General features: G+C 54.3%; 1 protein-coding gene across 2 annotated transcripts; it reads right to left on the bottom strand.

Annotated features, from left to right (window-relative positions):
- Positions 1 to 335: 335 nt before the first annotated feature.
- BID (BH3 interacting domain death agonist) lies at positions 336 to 20,227 on the bottom strand (the record flags this gene model as incomplete). Of its 2 annotated transcripts, XM_082667057.1 has the most annotated exons (6): positions 362 to 826; positions 1,746 to 1,958; positions 2,630 to 2,769; positions 4,968 to 5,172; positions 8,484 to 8,545; positions 20,127 to 20,227. In XM_082667057.1, the coding sequence occupies 5 exons, from the start codon at positions 8,493 to 8,495 to the stop codon at positions 815 to 817; spliced, it is 582 nt and encodes a 193-aa protein (XP_082523183.1). In that variant the 3' UTR covers positions 362 to 814. The 2 variants fall into 2 exon arrangements, with proteins under 2 accessions (XP_082523182.1, XP_082523183.1); XM_082667056.1 differs by lacking the exons at positions 8,484 to 8,545; positions 20,127 to 20,227 and having other exon boundaries at positions 336 to 826; positions 4,968 to 5,319.
- Between the last annotated feature and the right edge of the window lie 1,288 nt (positions 20,228 to 21,515).

The raw sequence follows: 21,515 nt of genomic DNA, 5'->3' as shown, positions 1-21,515 counted from the left end.
CACACAGCATTAAACCTCTCTATGAAACCTAAAAAAAAAAAAAAAAAAAAAGACTGCATTTCCTTACTATGAAGGTGTCCCTGTTTTGAGGGGAATTTATCACTTGTAAGAGGTCCATGCATTCCCTCTCCAATCCCTGGTCCCCTCACACTCGGCACTGCCTGTGGTAACACCACCACCACCACCAAGGGTGCGTTTTTTTTTTTTTTTTTTTTTTTTTGCTGCACTGCACGGTATGTAGGATCTTGGTTTTCTGACCAGGGATCAAACCTGCACCCCTGCAGTGGAAGCACGGAGTCTTAACCACTGGACCGCCAGGAAAGTCCCAAGTGGGTTTTTTTAAAAAACAAAAAAACATTGTGTGTTCTTTTTCTTCTGCCTTTTATTTGTCAACCTGCTTTCATTTTGTTGTTGTTCTTTTTTTCTTTTTTGGCTGCAGCTTGTGGGATCTTAGTTCCCCGACCAGGGATCAGACCTGGTCCCTACAGTGGAAGTGCAGAGGAGTCCTAACCACTGGACCACCAGGGAACTCACGATCTGCTTCTAGATCTGATTTTCAGGCGGGGACCTTTCCAGCAGACATTAGGTAAAGGCACAGTGTGTGGATGGATGTAGATGATGTGAAACACTCACACACGTACATGAAGAAATTCCTAAATGGTCTCTGGCTTTAAAATGGTGAGACACAGCTGCCACCTCGTGCCTGTCTTCTCTGAGCACGTTTAAGTGGCCGAGGCTCCATCTCTGTGGAGACAGCTACACCGCTGTCACCATCTCAAGTTGTAACCAGTCGCACTTTTGTTGAGTCGTCCCTTCAGTCCATCTCCTGGAGCAAGAAAGGACAACAGCCGGGATTAGCCAGCCTCCCTCCTGAGCCAGGACCCTAGACCTGAGCCTCTAGGGCCACAGTCAGCAGAAGTGCAGCTGGGGCTCTGCAAACAAACACAGCTTTCACCAAGTCACTTATGGTGCCAAGAGGCATCTCAGTGGGTGAGAGGACTGGACCAAGGTTCTGTTTCAGTCCCACAGTGTCTGGAAGCTGTTAACAGAGGCTCATCTCCTTCCAACAACAGCTCAGCTTGGTTTCGCAACGAGTTGGGGTTTGTGTTCTCCCTCTGGTTTTTACTTTTAAAAGCCCGTATAACCGAAGGCCACGCAGAGAGAATGCTTTTAAGGCTCATCGACTACATGTTAAGAGGGTCAGACACCTGAGCAATGCTCCCGACACATAAAACCCCAAAATTTATAGATAAGATACATCCACTTTCCCTTCCAGGTGGTCTACGAAACGGAAGCACCAGACTTTTTAATATCCTGGGTGGAGGACAGACGTGTACAGTTTGTACCCCCTTTTGACCGCTCACCCTCCTTGGTAAGCATGTTTTAATTTAAATTTTACTCCTTTTTGTGACAAGGTGAGGCTGACAGCAGACTGGGGAAGCCCAGCGTGGGCCCCTCTGGCCCCCTCTCCTGCTCGCCCCCCAGCAGCTCTTACAAGCCTGTGAAGGGGGCACAGTCGGCCTCCGCTGCCCTGTGACAGCAGCTCCTCTCAGAACCAACCGGACTCCCAGACGCAGAACCGAGCCTTTCCTCCTGAGCAGGAAGGGCGTGACCACCTCCCCTGGGGCCTGTCCCCAGCAGGCAGCCCTGCAGCGAGGGTCCCAGAGCTCAGAGGGGGCCGGGGTGGGGAGAGGCGGACACCAAGGGGGCTTAAGAGCCCAGGAGCTGCCACCACTGGCTCTTACGTTTTGGACTAAGTTCCTCACGTAGGCGAGAAGGTTCTGGTTGATGAAGGTCACTGTGGTGTGAAAGACATTTTGGAGCACAGCTGGCGAGTGGTCAGCCACCTTTTTGGCCACGAGCATGGTCAGCAGGAGCAGGGTCTTCTCGCGGTCCACATCCGCAGGGTAGAGCTGTGTGAGTTGTTGCAGCGCGGCCGCCAGGCACCGCCTCCTGTCCTGCACAGGTGGAAGCAGAGGCGCGGTTACCAGCCTCCCTCGGGGAGGAGGGAAGTGCTGGAAACAGCTGAGGAGGCAAAGCCGGGGGCAGGCGAGGCACCCCCCCACCTCGCGCGCGCGGGTGGGTCCTCGTCTCCTGCTTGGAGGCACCTGAGATCAAGGTCAGCCACCGCCCAGGGGTCCAGCCTGGTACATGGGAGCAGGGAGGGGGATGGGGACCTCCTGCCAGGAGAGGCCTCAGGCACCGCCAGACCAGAAGGGACCTTCCACACGCCAACACGTGGCAGCAGGAACGGCACGATCAGCCTGTGTCTGATCCGCCGGCCAGCGAAGCTCAGAGGGAGGCTCCCTGACAGACGGGCCTTCCCGGAGGCAGGACTCGACCCGCCGGGCCCAGCCCAAGGGCATTTCTAGGTCACGGGGCCCCGCCACCTCAGCGGTCAGAGGAGTGGAACATGTTTCAGGAAGAGTCACATCCGTCTCGTTAATCTTTGGGGGGCTCTGTCCCCAAACTCGAGTCTGACTTCAGGTTTTCAGCTGTCAAGTAACTTTTTGAGAGACAGTTCACCAGGCTGGCTCTCTCTCCAGCAGTCACGAGCTGAGCCACCTCCCTGGACGCTGGTCTGTCTGCCAGGAGGCAGAGGACAAGCCCCGTGGGTTTTCTCACTCACCTCCTCCGACAGGCTCGAGTTACTGAACTGCGCGGCCAGGCCAGCCACCAGCCCCGGACAGATGCTGCACTCCATCCTGTCCCCAATCTGGGCGAGCTGCCTGGCGATGTCCCGGACCACTTCCTCCCGAGTCTCAGAGTCTAATGTGCAGAAAGGCGGGGGTGGGGGGGTGGGGGTGTGTCAGATGATGACCCGCTCACACCCCGCTCCTGCTCCAGGAAAGGGGTGGGTCCTGCATCCACAGCCCAGTGAGGACAGTGTGAACACGGGTCCAGGCGCAGGGGCCGGGCGGGAGAAGGACCTGTGATGCCGGGGTAGCCACAACCTGGGCTCGAAGCCCAGCGTCCAACGGCTGTCGGCAGAGGAAGCGGTCAGGACAGAGGCTCCGCAGCCTCTCGTCCTGGACTCTGCCTCCTCCCCACCCCCCCCACCCCTCCCCAGATGCCACGCTCTTCCTTCCTGGACACCATCTCAGCCCCTCCCCAGAACAGAAGCTTCCATGGGCTCTGGGGTTCCCAGCTGTGGGCTGACTCCCAGGTACACAGCTGGGGACCCAGGGCACTGAGTGACCAGCCCCCTTGCTGCTTCTCCCCGCAGCACAAAAGTGTACTCGCCCCACCTCCAGCCCCTTTCCGCCCATCACACAGGTGAAAGGCATGTGGCAGCCAGCCCTGCATTGAGAGAGTTGTTGGCATTGTTTTTCCAACAGCATTTGCTCACTCTGTGTCGTCTCTCTCTGTGTCACATTTTGGTAATTCTCGCAATATTTCAAACTTTTTCATTATTATATATTTGTATGGTGACCAGTGACGTCACTGCTTCAACACACCGCAGGCTCAGAGAATGGTTAGCATGTAGCAATGAAGAAGTCCTTTTAATTAAGGCACGAACGCTGTTAAGACAGCTCCACTGCACACTGAACACACCTCCGTGTAGTGTACACGTACGTCTACACGTGCTGGGAAACCAGAGGGTCCAAGTGCTGCGCCTTGTGGTCTGGACCCCGACCAACAACCTCGCCTAGCTGCCTGCACACTTGTCCCTCGGGGTCTGGGTGGGCGCCGGCCCAGGACCCCTGCGGGCACCAAACTCCAGGGGCTGGCGTCCCTCACGTGATCACCTCCACCTCATACAACGCCATTGCACAGCAAATTCAACTTTTGCTCTGGGGAACTTTCTGGGACTTTTTTCCCCAAGCATTTCCAACCTGTGGTTGGTGGAATCTGCCGGCAGTGCCTGCACAGCCCTGTGCCCGTGGAGTTCCGTGGGCCTGGCTGCAGCCCTGACCTCACTGAGACGTGTCCGTGTGACCCCAACACGAGCCCTCCTCACCCCAAAACCTCCCACTACCCGCCCATCTCTGCTCGGGGACAGGTCACCACTCGCCTGCCAAGACCTCCGAGACCTGGGTCGACAGCCCGGCCACGCTCCACCCCCGTGGTCCCCTTCGTGGCCCGGCCCGTGCGCTTGTCCTCACCTGCCTCCCACACAGCCCCCGACGGCCCCGCTCTCCCACCTCCTCCCGTCCAGCCGAGCGAACAAATCCACCGACAAGTGGCGGCCAGGCCTCCGTTGTGCCCGTTGTGGCCACACCTCCTCAGGCTCCTGACCACACACCGCTTCCTACCCGAGCGCCCACCTTGCCCTGTGCATCCAGTGAGGCTCCACGGTCTGAGGGGCGCTTGGTGCAGATGGGGGCCATCGGGGCAGCAGATCTGAGAGCAGAGCTACTCCTGCCCCTTCCCAAAGGGGGCCTAAGGCAACCCTGGCTGGTGGGGACCCCCTGCTGTGCCGCTGGCTACCTGAATTGAGACAGCTGGCGGCCCAGAGGCCAGATCAGCCTCAAGAGGTCAGTGACCCCCACCTCCAGGCGGCAGACTCCAGCCCAGGCCTCCCGGGCGCGTCGGGAACACGTGGGAGCCTGCCCCCAAAGCACAGGCTGGTTCAGGAACCCAAGAGAATTCCTCAGGGAGCTCCAGGAGGTGCTGTGCCTGGCCCACCGCCAGAGGGGCGCCCAGCCGTCAGCTCCCAGTGGCCTCCGTGGCGGCAGCACTGGTGGCCAAAGCTGAGGCCGGGAGGACAGGACGCACACCTGGAATCAGCCACACACGGAGGATGGCCCGGCCCAAGAAAAGAGCCCCAGGTCCCCGCTGCCCTGGTAACCGTGCAGATCGTCACGGCCATAACATACACAGGAGTAAAGCACGGGCGCTGCACAAACGCAAACAATCCTCAGGAGCCCGAGTGGGTTTCAACTGCCTGGACTCGGCGAGGCCTGCTCCGCTGGACACGGGGTGGACCTGAGCATCTGGGCCGCGGAGGCTGGCCCGGCGCCTACCTGTCTCTGCCGCCCCCTCAAGACGGAAGTGGCTGCACCAGTTGCCATCCGTCTGCAGCTCGTCGTCGTGGGCCGCGCGCACGGACAGCTTGTGGCCCAGCATCTCCAGCTCCTGGCGGCAACGGGAGTGCGGGCAGCTCTGGAGGAAGCTGAACACCAGCAGGCTTGTGGTGCGCTCATCCTGGGGGCTGGCGCCATTGCTGACCTGAGAGGAGAGTCCTGTGGGAACATGGCCCCAGGCCGGGCAGCCGGGCCCGCGATGGCCTCCCTGGCCCGGGGCCTGGACACCCTGCCAGTCCGCAGGGCCATGTACAGATGCTGAAAAGCTCCAATCCTGCAGAAGGTGACCCATCTGCCGGCGGCCAGCTGGTGCAGCCCGGGGAGGGCGGCCAGGCACGTATGTGTCTAGGTGCCATGCTGGCTCTGCACGCCTGTGCCAGGCCCTGCGTATCTTTTACCAACCAGAGCCCATGCTCACTGGGAGTGCATCCAGCAGGTAGAAGCCCATCCTCTTCCATCACGTCCTTTGTGGGCCCAGGAGGGTGCTGTGCAAAAGCAGATTTTCAATACAGCCTGGGCAGTAGTGACCACAGGCAACACCTGCCTCTGGGCAGGCCTGGCTGACCTCAGGTAGATTAACCCCTGGCCAAGCCCACGAGCAGCACGGGGGAACCAGGAGGGCCACTGCACGTGGCAACAAGAAGGCAAGTGCAGAGCAGGACCAGGGGTGCTCAGGTCACCCCCAGACCTGGGACGAGAGGGCATCGTGAGAGGCTAGGATGCCGAGACCGCCCAGATCAATACACACGAAACACACGGCCTGGGCTGGGAGCAGTCACGGAGAGAAAATGAAGGTGCAGGTAAAATTGACTTCTAAGTCCATAATGTTTTTCATTAGAAAATACTAGAAAAATATTGATTAGGAAAATCAGAAAACTTTGAGAGGACAGTTTTTAGAGGACAAATTGTTTTCAACGAAATGCATAAAATAAGGTGCTTATGTATTGCTATTCAGCCTTTGCTTCTCCAGAATTACTCCTAAAAGGGGGAAATGTATGTAAAAGCTCTACTCTACTAAACCTTTACAGTGAGGCCAGTGGCACAAGGCAGCTGAGAGACTGAAGAATGTGCTTCGTCTCTACCTCAGGAGACGTCCTGGTCAGGAGAGAAGAGGGGCTGAGGCAGGGCTGCGGTTGAACCGTGTCCCCCAGAGACAGGCCCAGGTGCTGGCCGCCAGGACCTGAGAGCAGAACCTTATTTGGAAATGGGGTCTTTGCAGATGTCACGTTAAGGCCAGGTCATCCTGGATCTGGGCCCTAATCCCATGACCCATGTCTTTACAAGAGAAAGGGGCAGGTTTACAGACACACACAGGGATGCCAGTGCAGACGGAGACTGGAGCTGGAGAGGCCAGAGCAGACTCCTCAGAGCCTCCAGAGGAACCAACCCTGCAACACCCTGATACCAGACTTGTGGCCTCCAGACACTTCAGGAAAATACCCAGCCGGTGGGGTTTCCCTACTGCAGCCCCAGGGAACCAAACCAGACCGTCTTTTTCAAGAGGTTGGTAAACAGGGTCCAAAGTCTGGGCGTGCAGCAGCGGTTGCCACCAGCTACGCCAGGTCAGGTATCAAACCCAGATGCAGTGACCCCTGAAACACAAAGAACAGAAGTAGCCGGGCGAGAAGGAGAGCATCCGGTGTGAGAGGGCTCAGGCCCTGGAGCCAAGTGTTTAGTGCCATCGGCTGGGAAGCGTGTGGACAGACTCCGTTCTGAGCATGTCAAGAACAGGCTGGCCTGGACTCCCACACAGGCAGCCGGTCCAGAAGACCAACAGCATTTAACACCAAGAACAAGCAGGGCTGGTGACAAGCCAAGGACGGACGAGTGACACAAGCTGAAATGGATGTCTCAGAAGGGGGAAGATGTGATAGCTGTTTATCCTTTTAGGTCACAGGAAAAAGTATGTCAAGAGAAATGATCAAGACTTAGGAAATCTTGCCTAAGATTTCATCTATAGGAGGCAAAAATAACTCGTGCTATAAAGTCAGTTCCCGTGCAGAGAAAACGATGGAAAGCTGTCCAATGTGTGTGATAAACTAGACCAATCCTGGTGTCCAAACCTGGAGAAAACAGCACCAAACAAACAGTAAAAACAAAACAAAACAAAAAATCAATCTCATTTTCTACATATCAAAAAAAAATCAAAGAATGCTACAGTATAGATGAACAGTGCCATACAAACAGTAAAAAAAAAAACAAAAACAAAACCGAGCCATCATGCTCAGTGATATCAGCAGACACAAGAGGACACGCACTGCTCCATCCCTCTCATCTGTGTGGTCCCTGAAGCAGAGAAAAGGGGGCGGCGGTGGCAGAGCGACGCGAGTGCTCTTAATGCCACTGTGCCGGACACTTAAAAAAGGTTAAAATGGGGACTTCCCTGGTGGCGCGGTGGTTAAGAATCCGCCTGCCAATGCAGGGGACACGGGTTCAAGCCCTGGTCTGGGAATATCCCAAATGCCGTGGAGCAGCTAAGCCCGTGCGCCACAACTACTGAGCCTGCGCTCTACAGCCCACGAGCCACAACTGCTGAGCCCGCGTGCTGCAGCTACTGAAGCCCGCGCGCCTAGAGCCCATGCGCCACAACAAGAGAAGCCCGCGCACTGCAATGAGAAGCCCATGCACCACAACGAAGACCCAGCACAGCCAATCAATCAATAAATAAAAGGTTAAAATGGTAAATTTTACTGTAATTTTAAAAAAACCTGGAAACAAAATCAAAGGGAAAAAAGAAAATCTATAGCAGGGTGAAATTTCTGACGGGGGAAGAGGAAGCTGCTGGATGTCTCACCATGAACCTGACTGTGGGGCACGCCTGTGTCTCGGTTTTCTCAGCTTGAAGGAAAGAAAGGGGAAAGCAAAGCCCTGGGAGTGTGTCTGCCCTTTCCCACTGAAGTCATCAGGAGAAGCGGCACCTGGGCAGCGCCCGAAACCTCTTCTGCTCAAGTAGCTGACGTTTCTCCTGAGCTGCTAAGCTGGGAACCACACGGCTCCCAGGCCTGTAGAGGGTTGTTTGAGAAGCGCACACCCAGCCCCCAGGCGCTGTCTGCTCAGAGATGCAGAAACCGGGCCAGGCTCGTGAACCACCTAGTAAGTCCTCAGGCCCGCGGCCGCCCCCATGGGGCTGGTGGCGACACGGAGGGCCCCGGGCTGGGCACCCGAAGATGCCACACTGCCTGGCAAAGACAGGAAGGAGGTGAAGAAGAGCTTCTGCTGGGCCAGGCGCGACCTTCTCTTTTAAACTCGCTTAAAGCACAAGGCGCCATTTAGGCCCCATCCTGCTGAGGCAGGGGACTGGCCCACGCGACCTCGGCGACGCTATAGCTCTGAGCCTGTCCTGCACAGGAGCGGGCGGAAGCGGTGCGGGGACAAGGGGGTTTTCCGCCCTGTGCTCCCGAGAGCTGGGATCCGAGGCTCCGCCGCCCACACCCCCAGGACCACCGCCCATCTGACCTTCGAGTCCATGGCCCAGGCAGCGTCGTGGGCTCCAGCTCACAGGGGTGCGGGTCGGCAGCCTGGAAGAGGACACACACAGGGTGGGTGCAGGGCCCCTTGTAGGGCAGTAACTGTCAAATTTGGAACTTCCATACGGTTCCGAAATACACGGGGTAAAAAGAGAACAACCAGCTCCTCTCCAGGGAGAAAGGGCAAGGCTTCCCCCACCACCACCCCGGGAGCGCGGGCGGGGGGCCTTGGGGGCCTGCATCCCCAGGACCCAGGCCACCCACCAGGAGCGGATGAGCCCACCCTGGGGCCGGGCAGGATGCAAAGGTCGCAGATGAACTGGAGGGACAGACAGGAAGCAGCAGGACGCTGGCCCGAGGGCCTCCACGGGCCTCCAGGACAGGAGGCAGAGCTGCAGGACAATGTGCCACAGAGCAGGCCCCTGGGGGAAAGGCCGCAGAAGCCAACCCACGTCCACAGTCACAGCCTCAGCCTCCACCACACCCTCTCAGGAACGAGCTTCCGAAAACCGGGGAGGCCGCCATCAAGGGGTAACTCACATAAAATCTGCCTTCCGCCTGGGCCCACCCTCCCCACTGTCCCCGCGGCCCTGATCCACTGTGCTCATTTCCCACCTCAACAGATACTTCCACCAAATGTTTTAATGCCTTTACATAGTGACCCTTGAACAACGCGGGGGTCAGTGGGCGTAGAATGTAGTTGTATCCGCGATCTGCATTCTCCGATTCAACCAACAGCAGCCCGTGGGGCATTTACTAGTGGAAAACATCCCCACAGAAGGGGGGCCCATGCAGTTCAAACCTTTGTTGTTCGAAGGTCACCTGTGCATACATGTCTTTATAGCTCTCCCTCTATATGTAAGGATATAGAATGAGAGCAGAACACGGATGCTGACCCAGACGGGACGGATGCACAGGAGAAAGTGCCTCTGCAGGATGGCTGGGCCCCGGTGTTTTCCTCAGAAAGACAGTGGGTTTGGAGAAGGTGGATTTCCTTTTTTCCTTCTGAAATGAACACTTACTAAAGATTTTATATAACTGATTAATGGGGGAAACAAAGATGTTAAAACCACTCAGCACACAAGCACCCACGGCAGAGCACCTGTATTTCTATGGACAAATCACCTGCATCAGCATCCGTTTTCTGCAGCTCACAGAGGCGTAAAATAGCTCAAAGACAAGAAAAGGGTGAGCTGGCCAGAATATCCAGGTTTTTTGCCCATTTCAAAGTCTTTCACAGATTTCCTGACAGTCTCCAGACTGGTAATGATCTCAAAGATTATTCTTTGACACACACAAACAGGGCGGGTCTCATAAGAATGTTAATTAACGAGCCATGCCTCCTAGGTTTCTTTTTCAAATTCAGATTAAACAACGACTAAAGCCACAAGATCAGCTTCTGTCTGGAAATTCTCACCAGGAAGCTCAGGCTGGACTCTGCTACCCCGAGGGCGGGCAGGAGCGCCAGGCCAAGCAAGTTCACAGGCTCCACCTGTGGCCCCTCTATATGTGTGCGGAGAAAAGGAAGCCCAGCCAGGGGAACAGGGGCCACGGATCCAGACACTTGCACGTGGCAGAGACTCAAATGCAGGCAGTGGGTGGGGAGCTTTGCAGAGGAGGCCGCGGGGGAAGCAGGGGGCCCGCTGGCCGTGGCTCCCTGTGCGATGGTGTCCTCTGTGTCGCCCCACGTTGGAGGCACAAACAGAAAGGAAAGAAGCTGTCGGGTATCAATCGAGTCCTGAAGTTATTTTTAGGTCCCTGGACTGTCCCAGAGAGCACTCTGACTTGACCTCCGGGCTGGTGGTCACTGGGGGGGGGCTGGGGGAAGGGGCCGGGCAGGCTGCTCTGCCATCGTCCACTCATATATTCAGTCCCAGCCTCTCTTACTCAGGTCCCCACTTATCTCAGATTCCCTGGCCTGCAGGAAGCGACCTTCCCATCACGGAGGGCGGGGACCCCAGGGCCAGACTGGCTTTCCTGGGAGGCTCTGTAGCCTTCACTCCCTACAGGCAGCTCAGTTCTGTGACAAGTGGCCTGTCACAGTCGATCACACAAGCATCATTCAGAAATAGGAGGTTCTGAGGAAGGCGCTCAAGTTGTCCAATTATATTACATCCTGGTAAAAAGAACAAAGGACAGTAGGCAGTTTCTCACCAACTTATACACAGAATTACCTTTGTTCTAGTAACTCTGCTTCCGGGTACGTGCACACCTATCCTCCTGGCTGCGTCACTCACAACAGCACAGGTGGTGACAACGCCACATCCACTGATGGGTGAGCGGGTGGACGCAGTGTCCATCCCGCGGTGAGTCTCGTTCGGCCTCAGAGAGGAGGCTATGGCACCTGCTGCACAGGGAGGAGCCTGAGGGCCCTGAGCTGAGTGACACGAGCCAGACGCACAAGGGCAGCTGCTTCTCTGCTGGAAAGTGGACTGTTGGCCCGGGGCGGGGAGATGCGAGGGTCCTGGAGAGGACGGGGGTGGTGGCATCTCAGTGCGGGGCACATTCGGAAGTGGTTACAGTGGAAAAGTTTATGTATAAATATTTAACCACACACACAACAAAGAAGGAGATTCTGGCGCCTGCGACAATGTGGAGGAACCCTGAGGATGTTACACCGAACAAAACAAGCCAGACGCAGGAGGACACACACCGTCTTGCCCCACTTACATGAGAAGTTGTGCCTCTTTTCTAGAGAATTATTAATTCCTATTAACGCCACTGAGCTGTACACTTAAACTGATTAAAACGGTAAAATTTTAATCTATTTTACCACAATAAAGTTTGAAAGAAAACACCCCCCCAGAGTCGTCTTTTTGAACCTATGCAAATAGCGGTACCATCACACAAAATGAGGAAACTTAGCAAGAATTCTGTCAGGAAGAACTAGTTGTCATTTCCGTCTACCAGGTTTTTATGGGTTACAGACAGCTGAAGAAAGAGAAAGTTTCGTGTGTCTAGAAAACAGAAATGGAAACATCAGCAATATTCCGAGCAAACCACCCGTTTCCCACCTTGGTCTGTGGGTCCCAGCAGCTGCGCCCACGCCGTCTGCACCCAGAAGAGCCTGGAAACCCTGACCTGCACCCGGCGAAGCTCTGAGTTGTTGAAACCAGGAGAACACAAACCAGGAGAACACAAACGTCTGTTTGTGAAGCTTCACTAGTTCAAAGTACCTAGTACCAGTCCTCTCCACAAGTCTCTGATTCCGTCCTTCTTTGCTGAGGACACACACGAAAAGCCCCAACTCATCCCCAGAGGGCACAGGCTGCCGGGGGTGATTCATGTGTTTCTCTAACTGACAACATCAGAACGGAAGGGGTCAGATTCTCTTTTGGGGTACAGTATGTTAAAAAACGTGATCAGGGCTTCCCTGGTGGCGCAGTGGTTGAGAGTCTGCCTGCCGATGCAGGGGACACGGGTCCGTGCCCCGGTCCGGGAAGATCCCACGTGCCGTGGAGCGGCTTGGCCCGTGAGCCATGGCCGCTCAGCCTGCGCGTCCGGAGCCTGTGCTCCGCAACGGGAGAGGCCACAACAGTGAGAGGCCCGCGTACTGAAAAAAAAAAAAAAAAAAGACCGCGATCAGTGTTTCCCCTGAGAATGAAGGCGTCCCCATATGGCACACCGCTTCTGGAACATTTCAGTGAGTGGCGGTTTCCTGTAAACATAACCAAAGCAGCCTCACAACAGTGGCATCTCGGCCAGATCTGACTGACTGCATAATCGCTCTCTATGAGTATAAGGCAGACGGCCCGTGGGATTCTCCAGGGGCACTCTGGGAAGTCTCAATACTAGTTTTAGGTGTCAAAGATATCCTGAAAACATTTTTTTTTCTAAATTCAGGGTCCAACCTTTGGAAGCTCTGTCAGAGTCCACTTGGGCACTTAAGATGGGGTCACGGATGCCTGAGAAACAGGACATGGTTATCAATGGACGAAACTAAGAAAACCTTAAGCTCCTCGTAAGTGATCAACCTTTGTTCTTTGTGGGGCTGTTTTTCCCCTTAAAACATAAAGCATCAAAAATTATTGTTTTGGGGACTTCCCTGGCGCTCCAGTGGTTAGGACGCCGTGCTTCCACTGCAGGGGGTGTGGGTTTGATCCCTGGTCGGGGAACTAAGGTTCCACAAGCTCCGCAGTGCGGCCAAAAATAAACAATTAAAAACAAAACAAAACCAAAAAAACTCGTTTTGACAGTAAAGGAGGCAAGACCATCAAAATAAGCAAACTTTGCTAAAACTGTGAGATTTCATAGCTTCTTCTCAGACTCAGACATTTAAGAGATTTACAAAAACATGAAACAACGTTCTCACTAAAAACATCGTTTTGTAAAATACAGTATCTTTTAAAAATATTCGTGAAGCAACAGGCATTGATATTTTCAAACAAATCAACAATATTTGAAAATTTTCTCCAGTCTTACTTTCTCACACAGAAAATAGATAAAAACCACTTAATCAAAAGCTTTTCAGGGTCCTCAGTAATTTTTATGTGTAAAAGAGAGACCAAAAAGTTTGAGGGGGGGTGTGAAGACCCCCTTTCCTTGAAAATAAAAGCACATATACAACAGTTTTTCTCTGTCATCCATTTTAATTAAGACTCAACCCAAGTGACTGACCTTCCTTCACAGAAAACCAGGTGCCCGGGTGTCACACAACTCAGACGCTATCTCCAGCAGCACACGTGCCCTGGGCGTCCCCACAGTGCAGACACGCTGAGCGACACCAGCCAGAGACGAAGCCTCTGCTGAGGACACTGAAAACACTTGAACTTACACCTGGTACGCAATGCTTCGGTATCCTGTCTTACTTAGAAATTACCTAGGTAGACAGTGATTGCCATCATTAACTCAATTTAATGTGCGTCCAAGCTGTACCCTGGAATACTGTTAAAGTAAAAACAATGTCAGAATTCTATTCAACTTAGTTGAAAACAAATTTACATTTCTCTTCACTTTAAACATCATGTAAGAGTAATATTAGCTGATTTGATAAGTAAACCTGTAGAAGTTCGGGGGGAAACCAATTACGATAAAATGTATTGTATCAATGTTATATTGATATATTGATTATTACATGTAATCAATAGTAAGTATAATACTGATAAATCAGAGAAAAGACACAGCTTTTTAAAACCCCAAATTATTAATTTATCCTCATTTGCCAAAGATTTATCTTAATTATGTGAACCTGCATTCTTTTTTGTGATACAGTTGATGTATAGGTTACAGGTGTACAACATAGTGATTCACAATTTTTAAAGGTTATACTCCATTTATAGTTATTATAAAATATTGGCTGTATTCCCTGTGGTGTACAATATTACCCTTGTAGATTATTTATTTTATACATAGTAGTTTGTACCTCTTAATCCCCTCCCCGTCTTGCCCCTCCCCCTTCCCTCTCCCTCTGGTAGCTACTGGTTTGTTCTCTGTACCTGTGAGTCTGTTTGTAAACCTGTATTCTTAAAACGTTTCTGAGTTTGGACTTCCTTGGTGGCGCAGTGGTTAAGAATCCGCCTGCCAATGCAGGGGACACGGGTTCAAGCCCTGGTATGGGAAGATCCCACATGCTGCGGACCAACTAAGCCCGTGCGCCACAACTACTGAGCCTGCGCTCTAGAGCCCGTGAGCCACGACTACTGAGCCCATGTGCCACAACTGCTGAGCCCGCGTGCCACAACTACTGAAGCTTGCACTCCGCAACAAGAGAAGCCACCGCAATGAGAAGCCTGCGCACCATAACGAAGAGTAGCCCCCTCTCGCTGCAACTAGAGAAAGTCCGCGCACAGCAACGAAGACCCAACGCAGCCAAAAATAAATAAATAAATAAAATTTGAGTTTCTTTCTGTGCATTTAAAATTTTTTTAAAGTCTAATGCGTTTAAATTATTAGAAACGAGATTTCCAGATTTTCTGGAAATTTTAGAAATATTTATATAAGCATTTATTTAGGTCCACAAGCCAATGAGAACAGAGTTCCTCCAATCTGAGACACTTCACAACCTAACTGCCTAATGATGAGAAAACGTTTTGCACATTTACACGCCAAGAGGCCAAGGTCTTGCTAAACTACAGACCCACAGGGCACACGGCGTCGGTCCCACAACTTCAGGGCCAGGTCAAGAGTAAACACAGAAACACCAAGGCTCACGGGTCCGGATGCCAAGGAGTGGTTCTCCGTGGTGGCACGAAATAGGGAGGGTGGGAGGGAGGGAGATGCAAGAGGGAAGAGATATGGGAACATATGTATATGTATAACTGATTCACTTTGTTATGAAGCAGAAACTAACACACCATTGTAAAGCAATTATACTCCAATAAAGATGTAAAATAAATAAATAAATAAAATAAAAATTCTGAACTGAGCTCAAAAGAGACCAAGGACGCAAACCACCGTCTGACCACCCAGATTCTCTGTCCTCTCCCGCTCAACACAGAGTAGACCTCTGACACCTGCCCACAAGGACCACAGTCAGCAAAGGCACCAAAGGAGTAACTGGTGCACATGTGCAAACGCAAAACCCAGCCAAACACAGGACAGAGGGAGCCATTCCACTGGCCCTGAGACGTGGCCTCTGGGGGCTGAGACCCACCGGCACGCTTCCAGGGACGGCTCCAAAACTGCCAGCCAAAGAAAAGGGAGAAACCGTGACTTTCATACAAATACAAAACAATAAAATGAACACATGTCCAAGATTTTAATTATTAGCTCATTAATTAATAAGGGAACCAGTAAGATAGATGATACAACCAGTTTCTAGATAACGTGGATTTCTAAGGCGCCCGCCAGGTCTGCTGAGGTCACGTAGACAGTCCTTCCCCCGAAGCGGGTGAACAGGGTCAACGCAGAGCCACAGGAGGCCCAGGCCAGTGTCCACGTGGGCCCCTTCTGACGCTTCGTGGCGGGGTGGGAGCTGCCACTCACCCAGAACACAGTGTGGCCTCACTTCCAGCCCCTTGCCACCTGGATTCGCCAGGACAGAAGCTGGAGTGTGGACGCTGGTCTGTCTCTCTGGCTCCTCTGCACCGAGCTCTCCGTCCCTCAGGCCTCCCCAGACGCTGGGCACCTCCTCAGAAACCCCAGTGATTGCTCTGCTCCTCAGCCCTCCCCTCCATCCCACAGGCCTGGGAACCACTGGCTTTCAATCCTGGCTGCACACACTGGGAGCAACTGAGAGACTTTAAGATACTGATATGACATGACCTTACATATGGGAAAGCCCAAGGAATCCACTAAAACACCCCTGGCAGTAATAAATGAGTTCACCAGCGCTGCAGGACACAGTCTCTGCAAGATCTGTTGTACCTCTACATGCCCGCAATAAACAACCCAAATATGAAACGAGAAACAGAGCAGCATCAAGAGAAATGAGGTACTTCGGAATACACTGCACAGAAGATATGTAAGACTTGTACAGCAAAAACTATGAACATCGTGGAAGGAAAGTAAAGATCTAAATAAATGGAATCGTTCCTGTCCATGGACTGGAAGGTGTATTCCATTCCGCCAGTGGGAGCCCCCCACAGACACCCACGGACTCAACACAATTACCCTCAGGCTCCCAGCTGGCTTTTCCGCAGAAAGTGACAAATGGCTCCCGTTTCATGAGGAAATGCAAGGGGCACAGAATAGCCAAAGTCAAAAAGAACAAAACTGGCGGGACTCACGCTCCCCAACTTCACAACTTATGACTGACCTACAGTAACTGAGACAATGTGGTACTGGCAAAGGATAACCTCACAGATCAACGGACAAGAAATGACAGTCCGTAAATAAACCCTAATATTTATGGTTCATCGACCTCTGACAAAGGGGCCAAGACAGGGTAAAGAACAGGCTTGTCAGCAAGTGGTGCTGGGACAGCTGGTATCACAGGGGCGAAAGCATGAATTTGGGCCCCTACCTCATATCATATACAAAAACTAACTCAAAACATGTCATAGGCCTAAATATAAGAGCTAAAACCATTTAAAAAAAAAACTCTTAGAAGAGAACAAAGGAATAAAACTTTATGACCTGGGGAGAGGCAGTGATTTCTTAGATATGACACCAAAAGAACAAGTTATACAAGAAAGAAAAAGATAAACTGGACTTCTTGAAAATTAAAAACCTTTGTGCTTCAAAGGAAACGATCAGTGAAAACACAACGCACAGAACGGGAAAAAGTGCTCGCGAATCATTTGCCAGACAAGGGACGTGTACCCAGAAAATACAAAGAATTCTTGTTAACAACAATAAAAAGACAACCCAGTTAAAAATTGGGCAAAAGATTTTAATAGGATCCAAAGATATACAAATGGTCAACAGGCATATGAAAAGACGCTCAACATCATTAACCACTACGGAAATGCTAATCAAAACCAAAATGAGAGGGGAATTCCCTGGCGGTCCAGTGGTTAGGACTCTGCACTCTCACTGTTGAGGGCTCAGGTTCAATCCCGGGTTGGGGAACTAAGCTCCCCACAAGCCACGTGTGCGGCGCGGCCCCCAAAAAAAGAAAGAAAGGAAAAAAACCCACAGTGAGATACCCCTTCACACCCACGAGGACGGCTAGAACCAAAAGGATAATAGCAAGTGGTAGCGAGGATGTGGAGAAGCCGGGAGCCTCATACCGTGCAGGTGGGAATGTAAGATAGCGCAGCCACTTTGGAAAACAGTTCTGCAGCTCTTCAGAATGCTAAACAGAGGTATCACAAGACCCAGCAATTCCACTCCTAGGCATGCATATATACAAGAGAAATGAAAACACACGTCCACACAGAAACTTGTACACGAATGTTCATCGTGACATTATTCGAGGTAGCAAAAAGCCGAATGTCTATCAACTGGTGAATGGATAAGGAAAATGGAGTAGATCCATAAAATGGAGTATTATTTGGCCATAAAAGGGAATGAAATTCTGATACAGGCGACAACATGGATGAACTCTGAAACATTATGCTGAGTGAAAACAATCTAGTCACAGAAAACCACAGACTGCATGATTCCATTTATATGAACTTCCCAGAATAGGCAACTCCATAGAGAAAGAAGTAGACAAGGTTCACCTGGGGCTGTGGGGATAAGGGGACTGGGGGTGACTGATAATGTGCGTGGCTTCTCTGGGGGCTGTTGAGAGGCTCTAAAATTAGACTGTGGTGATGGCTGCACAGCTCTGACAGTAAACTGGAAACCACGTTAAATGGGCAGATTTTATGGTATGTGAAATATCTCAATAAAGAGGTTTAAAAAAAAAAAGCAGCCCAAGGGAGGGTGGAATAAAGAGGGGGAGCCACCCCGTCACACAAGCCCCAGAAGTGAAACCCACCCCCAGTGCAGAAAGCCTCCGAGTCCCAGTGTCCTCGTCCACCGCCGCCCGACCTGCACAGGCCCTGGCCGAGAGGTGTGTGCACACAGGGTGCAGCAAGACGGCCCGCAGGGGCCGTGTGCCGGGGGGCTGCTCCAGAGCGTCGAGGTGGGCCTCTGTCCCAACAACCTCCCTTGCCTTGGAGCCAGGGAGAAGAAAAGGGATGTCCCATGGCCCTCCTGGTGACCCGGACCCCTGGCCCCGAAAGAGCCCTCCGCCACGCGTGGTAGCCACGCTCCCGGCCGCCACATCCTTCCACCGCGGCAGAAGGTCCCCGGGACGCACGGCACTCCTGTGCCTGAAGGTGACCAGCCCCTCTCTAACCTGCTCTGTGACCCGGAGGGAACTCGTTTCCTCCCCGCCCGCGATGACAGGACACTGAGGGAAGGGGATAACTGCAAACGAGCCACTTCCTCATTGTCCCAGTGGTGGCTTCTAGAACCCTGGACACAAATACACAAAAGGCAACCGAGAACTCAGTCTGCAGCGGAAGTGGTTGCTCTGTGGTTCACCTAGATGATCACGTCTGCTGTTCACTGGAAACTTCCCCATTCAGCCCATCACAGGCAGGAAGAGGAGGGAGAGGAAGGAGAGAAAGGACCGGGTCGGGCACTGGGGAAAAGGTCCAGAGCGGGTCCAGGGCACCGCCCCACGCTTCCCCCAGCCCCCAAGGCTGCCCGCAGGGAGGGGTCTGCAGAAAGGCCAGGCCCTCCCCACCACCACCGCGGGTCTAACAGGTGCAGCGGAGCAGGGCTGAGACGTGGGGCGGCGGCCGGGAACCCAGGCAGCGCAGCCCCGCAGGGAGAGCCGGGGCTCTGGGGCGGCAGGGTACTCAAGCGTCTTGTCTCGGATCAGCATTCGTCCAGACACAAATCTCTGCCCGCGTGTCCCGCCCAGTGAGCTCCGCGGGTGCTTCGGGCGAGCACACGCGTGACCCCCGGGGGCCCAGGTGCTGCTGTCAGATCTTGTGTAAGGGAGGCCCAGCGGGGTGGGGGGCACTCCGGGCCTCCACTCCCTCCACAGCCCCCACCTGACATCCGGCCACCAGAGGCGCAGCCACAGAAGCACCTGCCACAGCTCTGGAGCGAGGCTTCTCAGGGCCGACAGTCCAGACGCGGCGTCCCGGGCACCGGCGCACGACGCGTGCTCCTCCATCGGAGCACAGGCCCCACCCCTCCCCCGCCACAGGCAGGCGGCCGCAGCGCCAGGCCAGTCCCCCTCCTCCTTGCCCCTGGGTGCCGGGGCTTCCGGGCAGGCCGCTCGCATCTGCAGTAAGTGGGACCTCCAGTCCTGGGTCTGCGAAGGCCCGGGAGTGGGGACCCTCCCCCAGCACTCCCGCACTGCTGGCAAGCTCCTATCCACCCCTCAGAGTCCACCTCGGATGGCCTGACCTCCTCAGACAAGACTTACGGGACCCAGCCCCTGTTCCGGCAGCTCTCTGCTCCAAAGCCTGCATCCCGGTGTCCCGACGTCGCCATTCCCACCACACAGCACCCTGTCCCGCGGAGCCTTCTCTGGGCGCAGCCCAGAGAAGTCCGTCCTTGGACCCCAGCGTTAAGGCTGCCCCTGTGCGCTGCGCTCCTCCCTCGCGGCAGGAGTCCAGAAGCCGCCCCGCGGGCCGCCCCATCCTCTTCCCCGCGGTGCCTTCCTAGAGCCAGCTCAACCCTTGCTGCCGGAGGGCTCCTCCCACCCTCCCCCAGCTCGAGCGCAGACCCTCTTCCAGGGACAGTCACCCGTGGCTCCCGGCGGGCTCAGGGTTTGCCCGGAGATGGCAGGGACCCGGGCCCAGGAGAGCCCCCAGCCCGACCTGCCTTTGTCCCGACGGGTGGGATGGGACTGGGAACCACGTGCCCCTGCTGAGGCCGCCGACGGAGGCCTGGGCAGCAGACAGACCCGCAGGAGGGGCATGGCCGGGGCGGAGTCGCCCGAAAGGGTCTCAGGGGTGAGGCCCCCTCAGTGAAGACCACCCCCTCTCCCGTGAGGGCCATCCCACCCCCGCAGCGCAGCGTGTCCCGCTCGCTGGATGAAAGAAACGCGCCCCACGCCCCGCGCCCGGCCTGCTGGCTGAGGGTCTCGGAACTCTCGGGGTTTCCGGTCACTAAGTCACTCAACAATCCACTTCCGCCGCCCGCAGCGTGTTCAGGGCAGCGCGAGCCGGGGAGGCGCCAGGGCCCGCACCCGCATCTGCCTCACGCGGAGGGAGCAGCGGGACGGAGCGCGCGGGGGCAGGGGGGGACGGCCCAGGGATGGAGGGCACTGGGACTGGGGACGCCGGGGGGTACTCACCTCCCACGGCGGCGGCAGGCGGCGAGACGGCTGCGCACAGGGCTCGGGCGGGAAAAAGCCGACATTCCGGGGGCGGAGCGCGCAGCCGCCGCATGCCCACTTCCTGTCGCTCCCGCCCCGCCCCGACAAGGCTCCGCCCCCTCACTGCCGGCCACGGGCGCCCCGCCCCGGCCACGCCCCCACCCCATCATTTCCTCAACCTTGCTGCGGCCCCGCCCCTTCCCGGCCGCACCCCGACAAGGCTCCGCCCCAGGCCCACCTCCAGGCCCCGCCCCTCGCCAGGTCCCTGGAGGCCGCGCGCGGAGAAGCAGGAACAGAGGCCTCCAGGGACCAGGGCAGTCGCTACACGCGAACTCAGGAATAGAAACCGAATTTTAAAAAGAAGAAAAAAGACCGGAAAGAAATATAACCAGAAACCATGGGCTGGTTACAGTGAAATGATAAAATCGCAGGATTTTCTACTTTTTTGTACTTTCCAATTTTTCTTAAATAACTGTGGCACCAATTTTACCGTGAATAAAAACTATGTAATAGGGACTTCACTGGTGGCGCAGTGGTTAAGAATCCGCCTGCCAGTGCAGGGAATACGGGTTCGAGCCCTAGTCCGGGAAGATCCCACATGCCGCGGTGCAGCTAAGCCCGTGCACCACAACTACTGAGCCTGCGTTCTAGAGCCCGCATGCCACAACTACTGAAGCCCGCGTGCCTAGAGCCTGTGCTCTGCAACAAGAGAAGCCACCGCAATGAGAAGCCCGTGCACCGCAACAAAGAGTAGCCTCCACTCCGCAACTAGAGAAAAGCCCGCGTGTAGCAACGAAGACCCAACACAGCCAAAAATAAATTAATTAAAAAAAAAAAACTATGTAATAAAGATCACATCATGGGAACTGGGAACCACGTGCCCCTGCAGAGGCCACTGAGGGAACAGTTTTTAAATCTAGGCAGTGTTATCTGTCTGTGTCCCAACTTGATTTCTTTATCAGAGCTGCATATCCAAGTGATAAAAGTATTAAACAGCAAGTACTTTTAAATGGGGCTCCTGGCAGTCAAAACAAGAGAGAGAGAGTGAGGGACTGATTTCACAGCCCTGCAAGGAAAGGATGGAGCTGCCAATTTCCACTGCAAGAGTCCAACTTTGTCTCACACCTAACTTTAAGTGAAAGTTTTGGGGTTTGTGTGCAGCGCTGAAGGAAGTATGAACAGCGACAATCTAGAAAATCTGAACGAGAGCAGGTTCATCCCAACAGACACATGACTGGTGTGAAGGCACAACAGGGCCAGCCACCCATCAGGGGTCCCAGCTCATCACTCTCTCCCTGCAATGGCCAGGGACAGAACTCCTCACCTGGCCGCTGAGGCTGCCTGCATAAGCCATCAGCCCCTACCCCC

The sequence above is a fragment of the Grampus griseus genome, assembly GCF_964374135.1.
Source record: "Grampus griseus genome assembly, chromosome: 11".
Classification (NCBI taxonomy): domain Eukaryota; kingdom Metazoa; phylum Chordata; class Mammalia; order Artiodactyla; family Delphinidae; genus Grampus; species Grampus griseus.
This window is presented reverse-complemented; position numbering and strand designations above follow the sequence as displayed.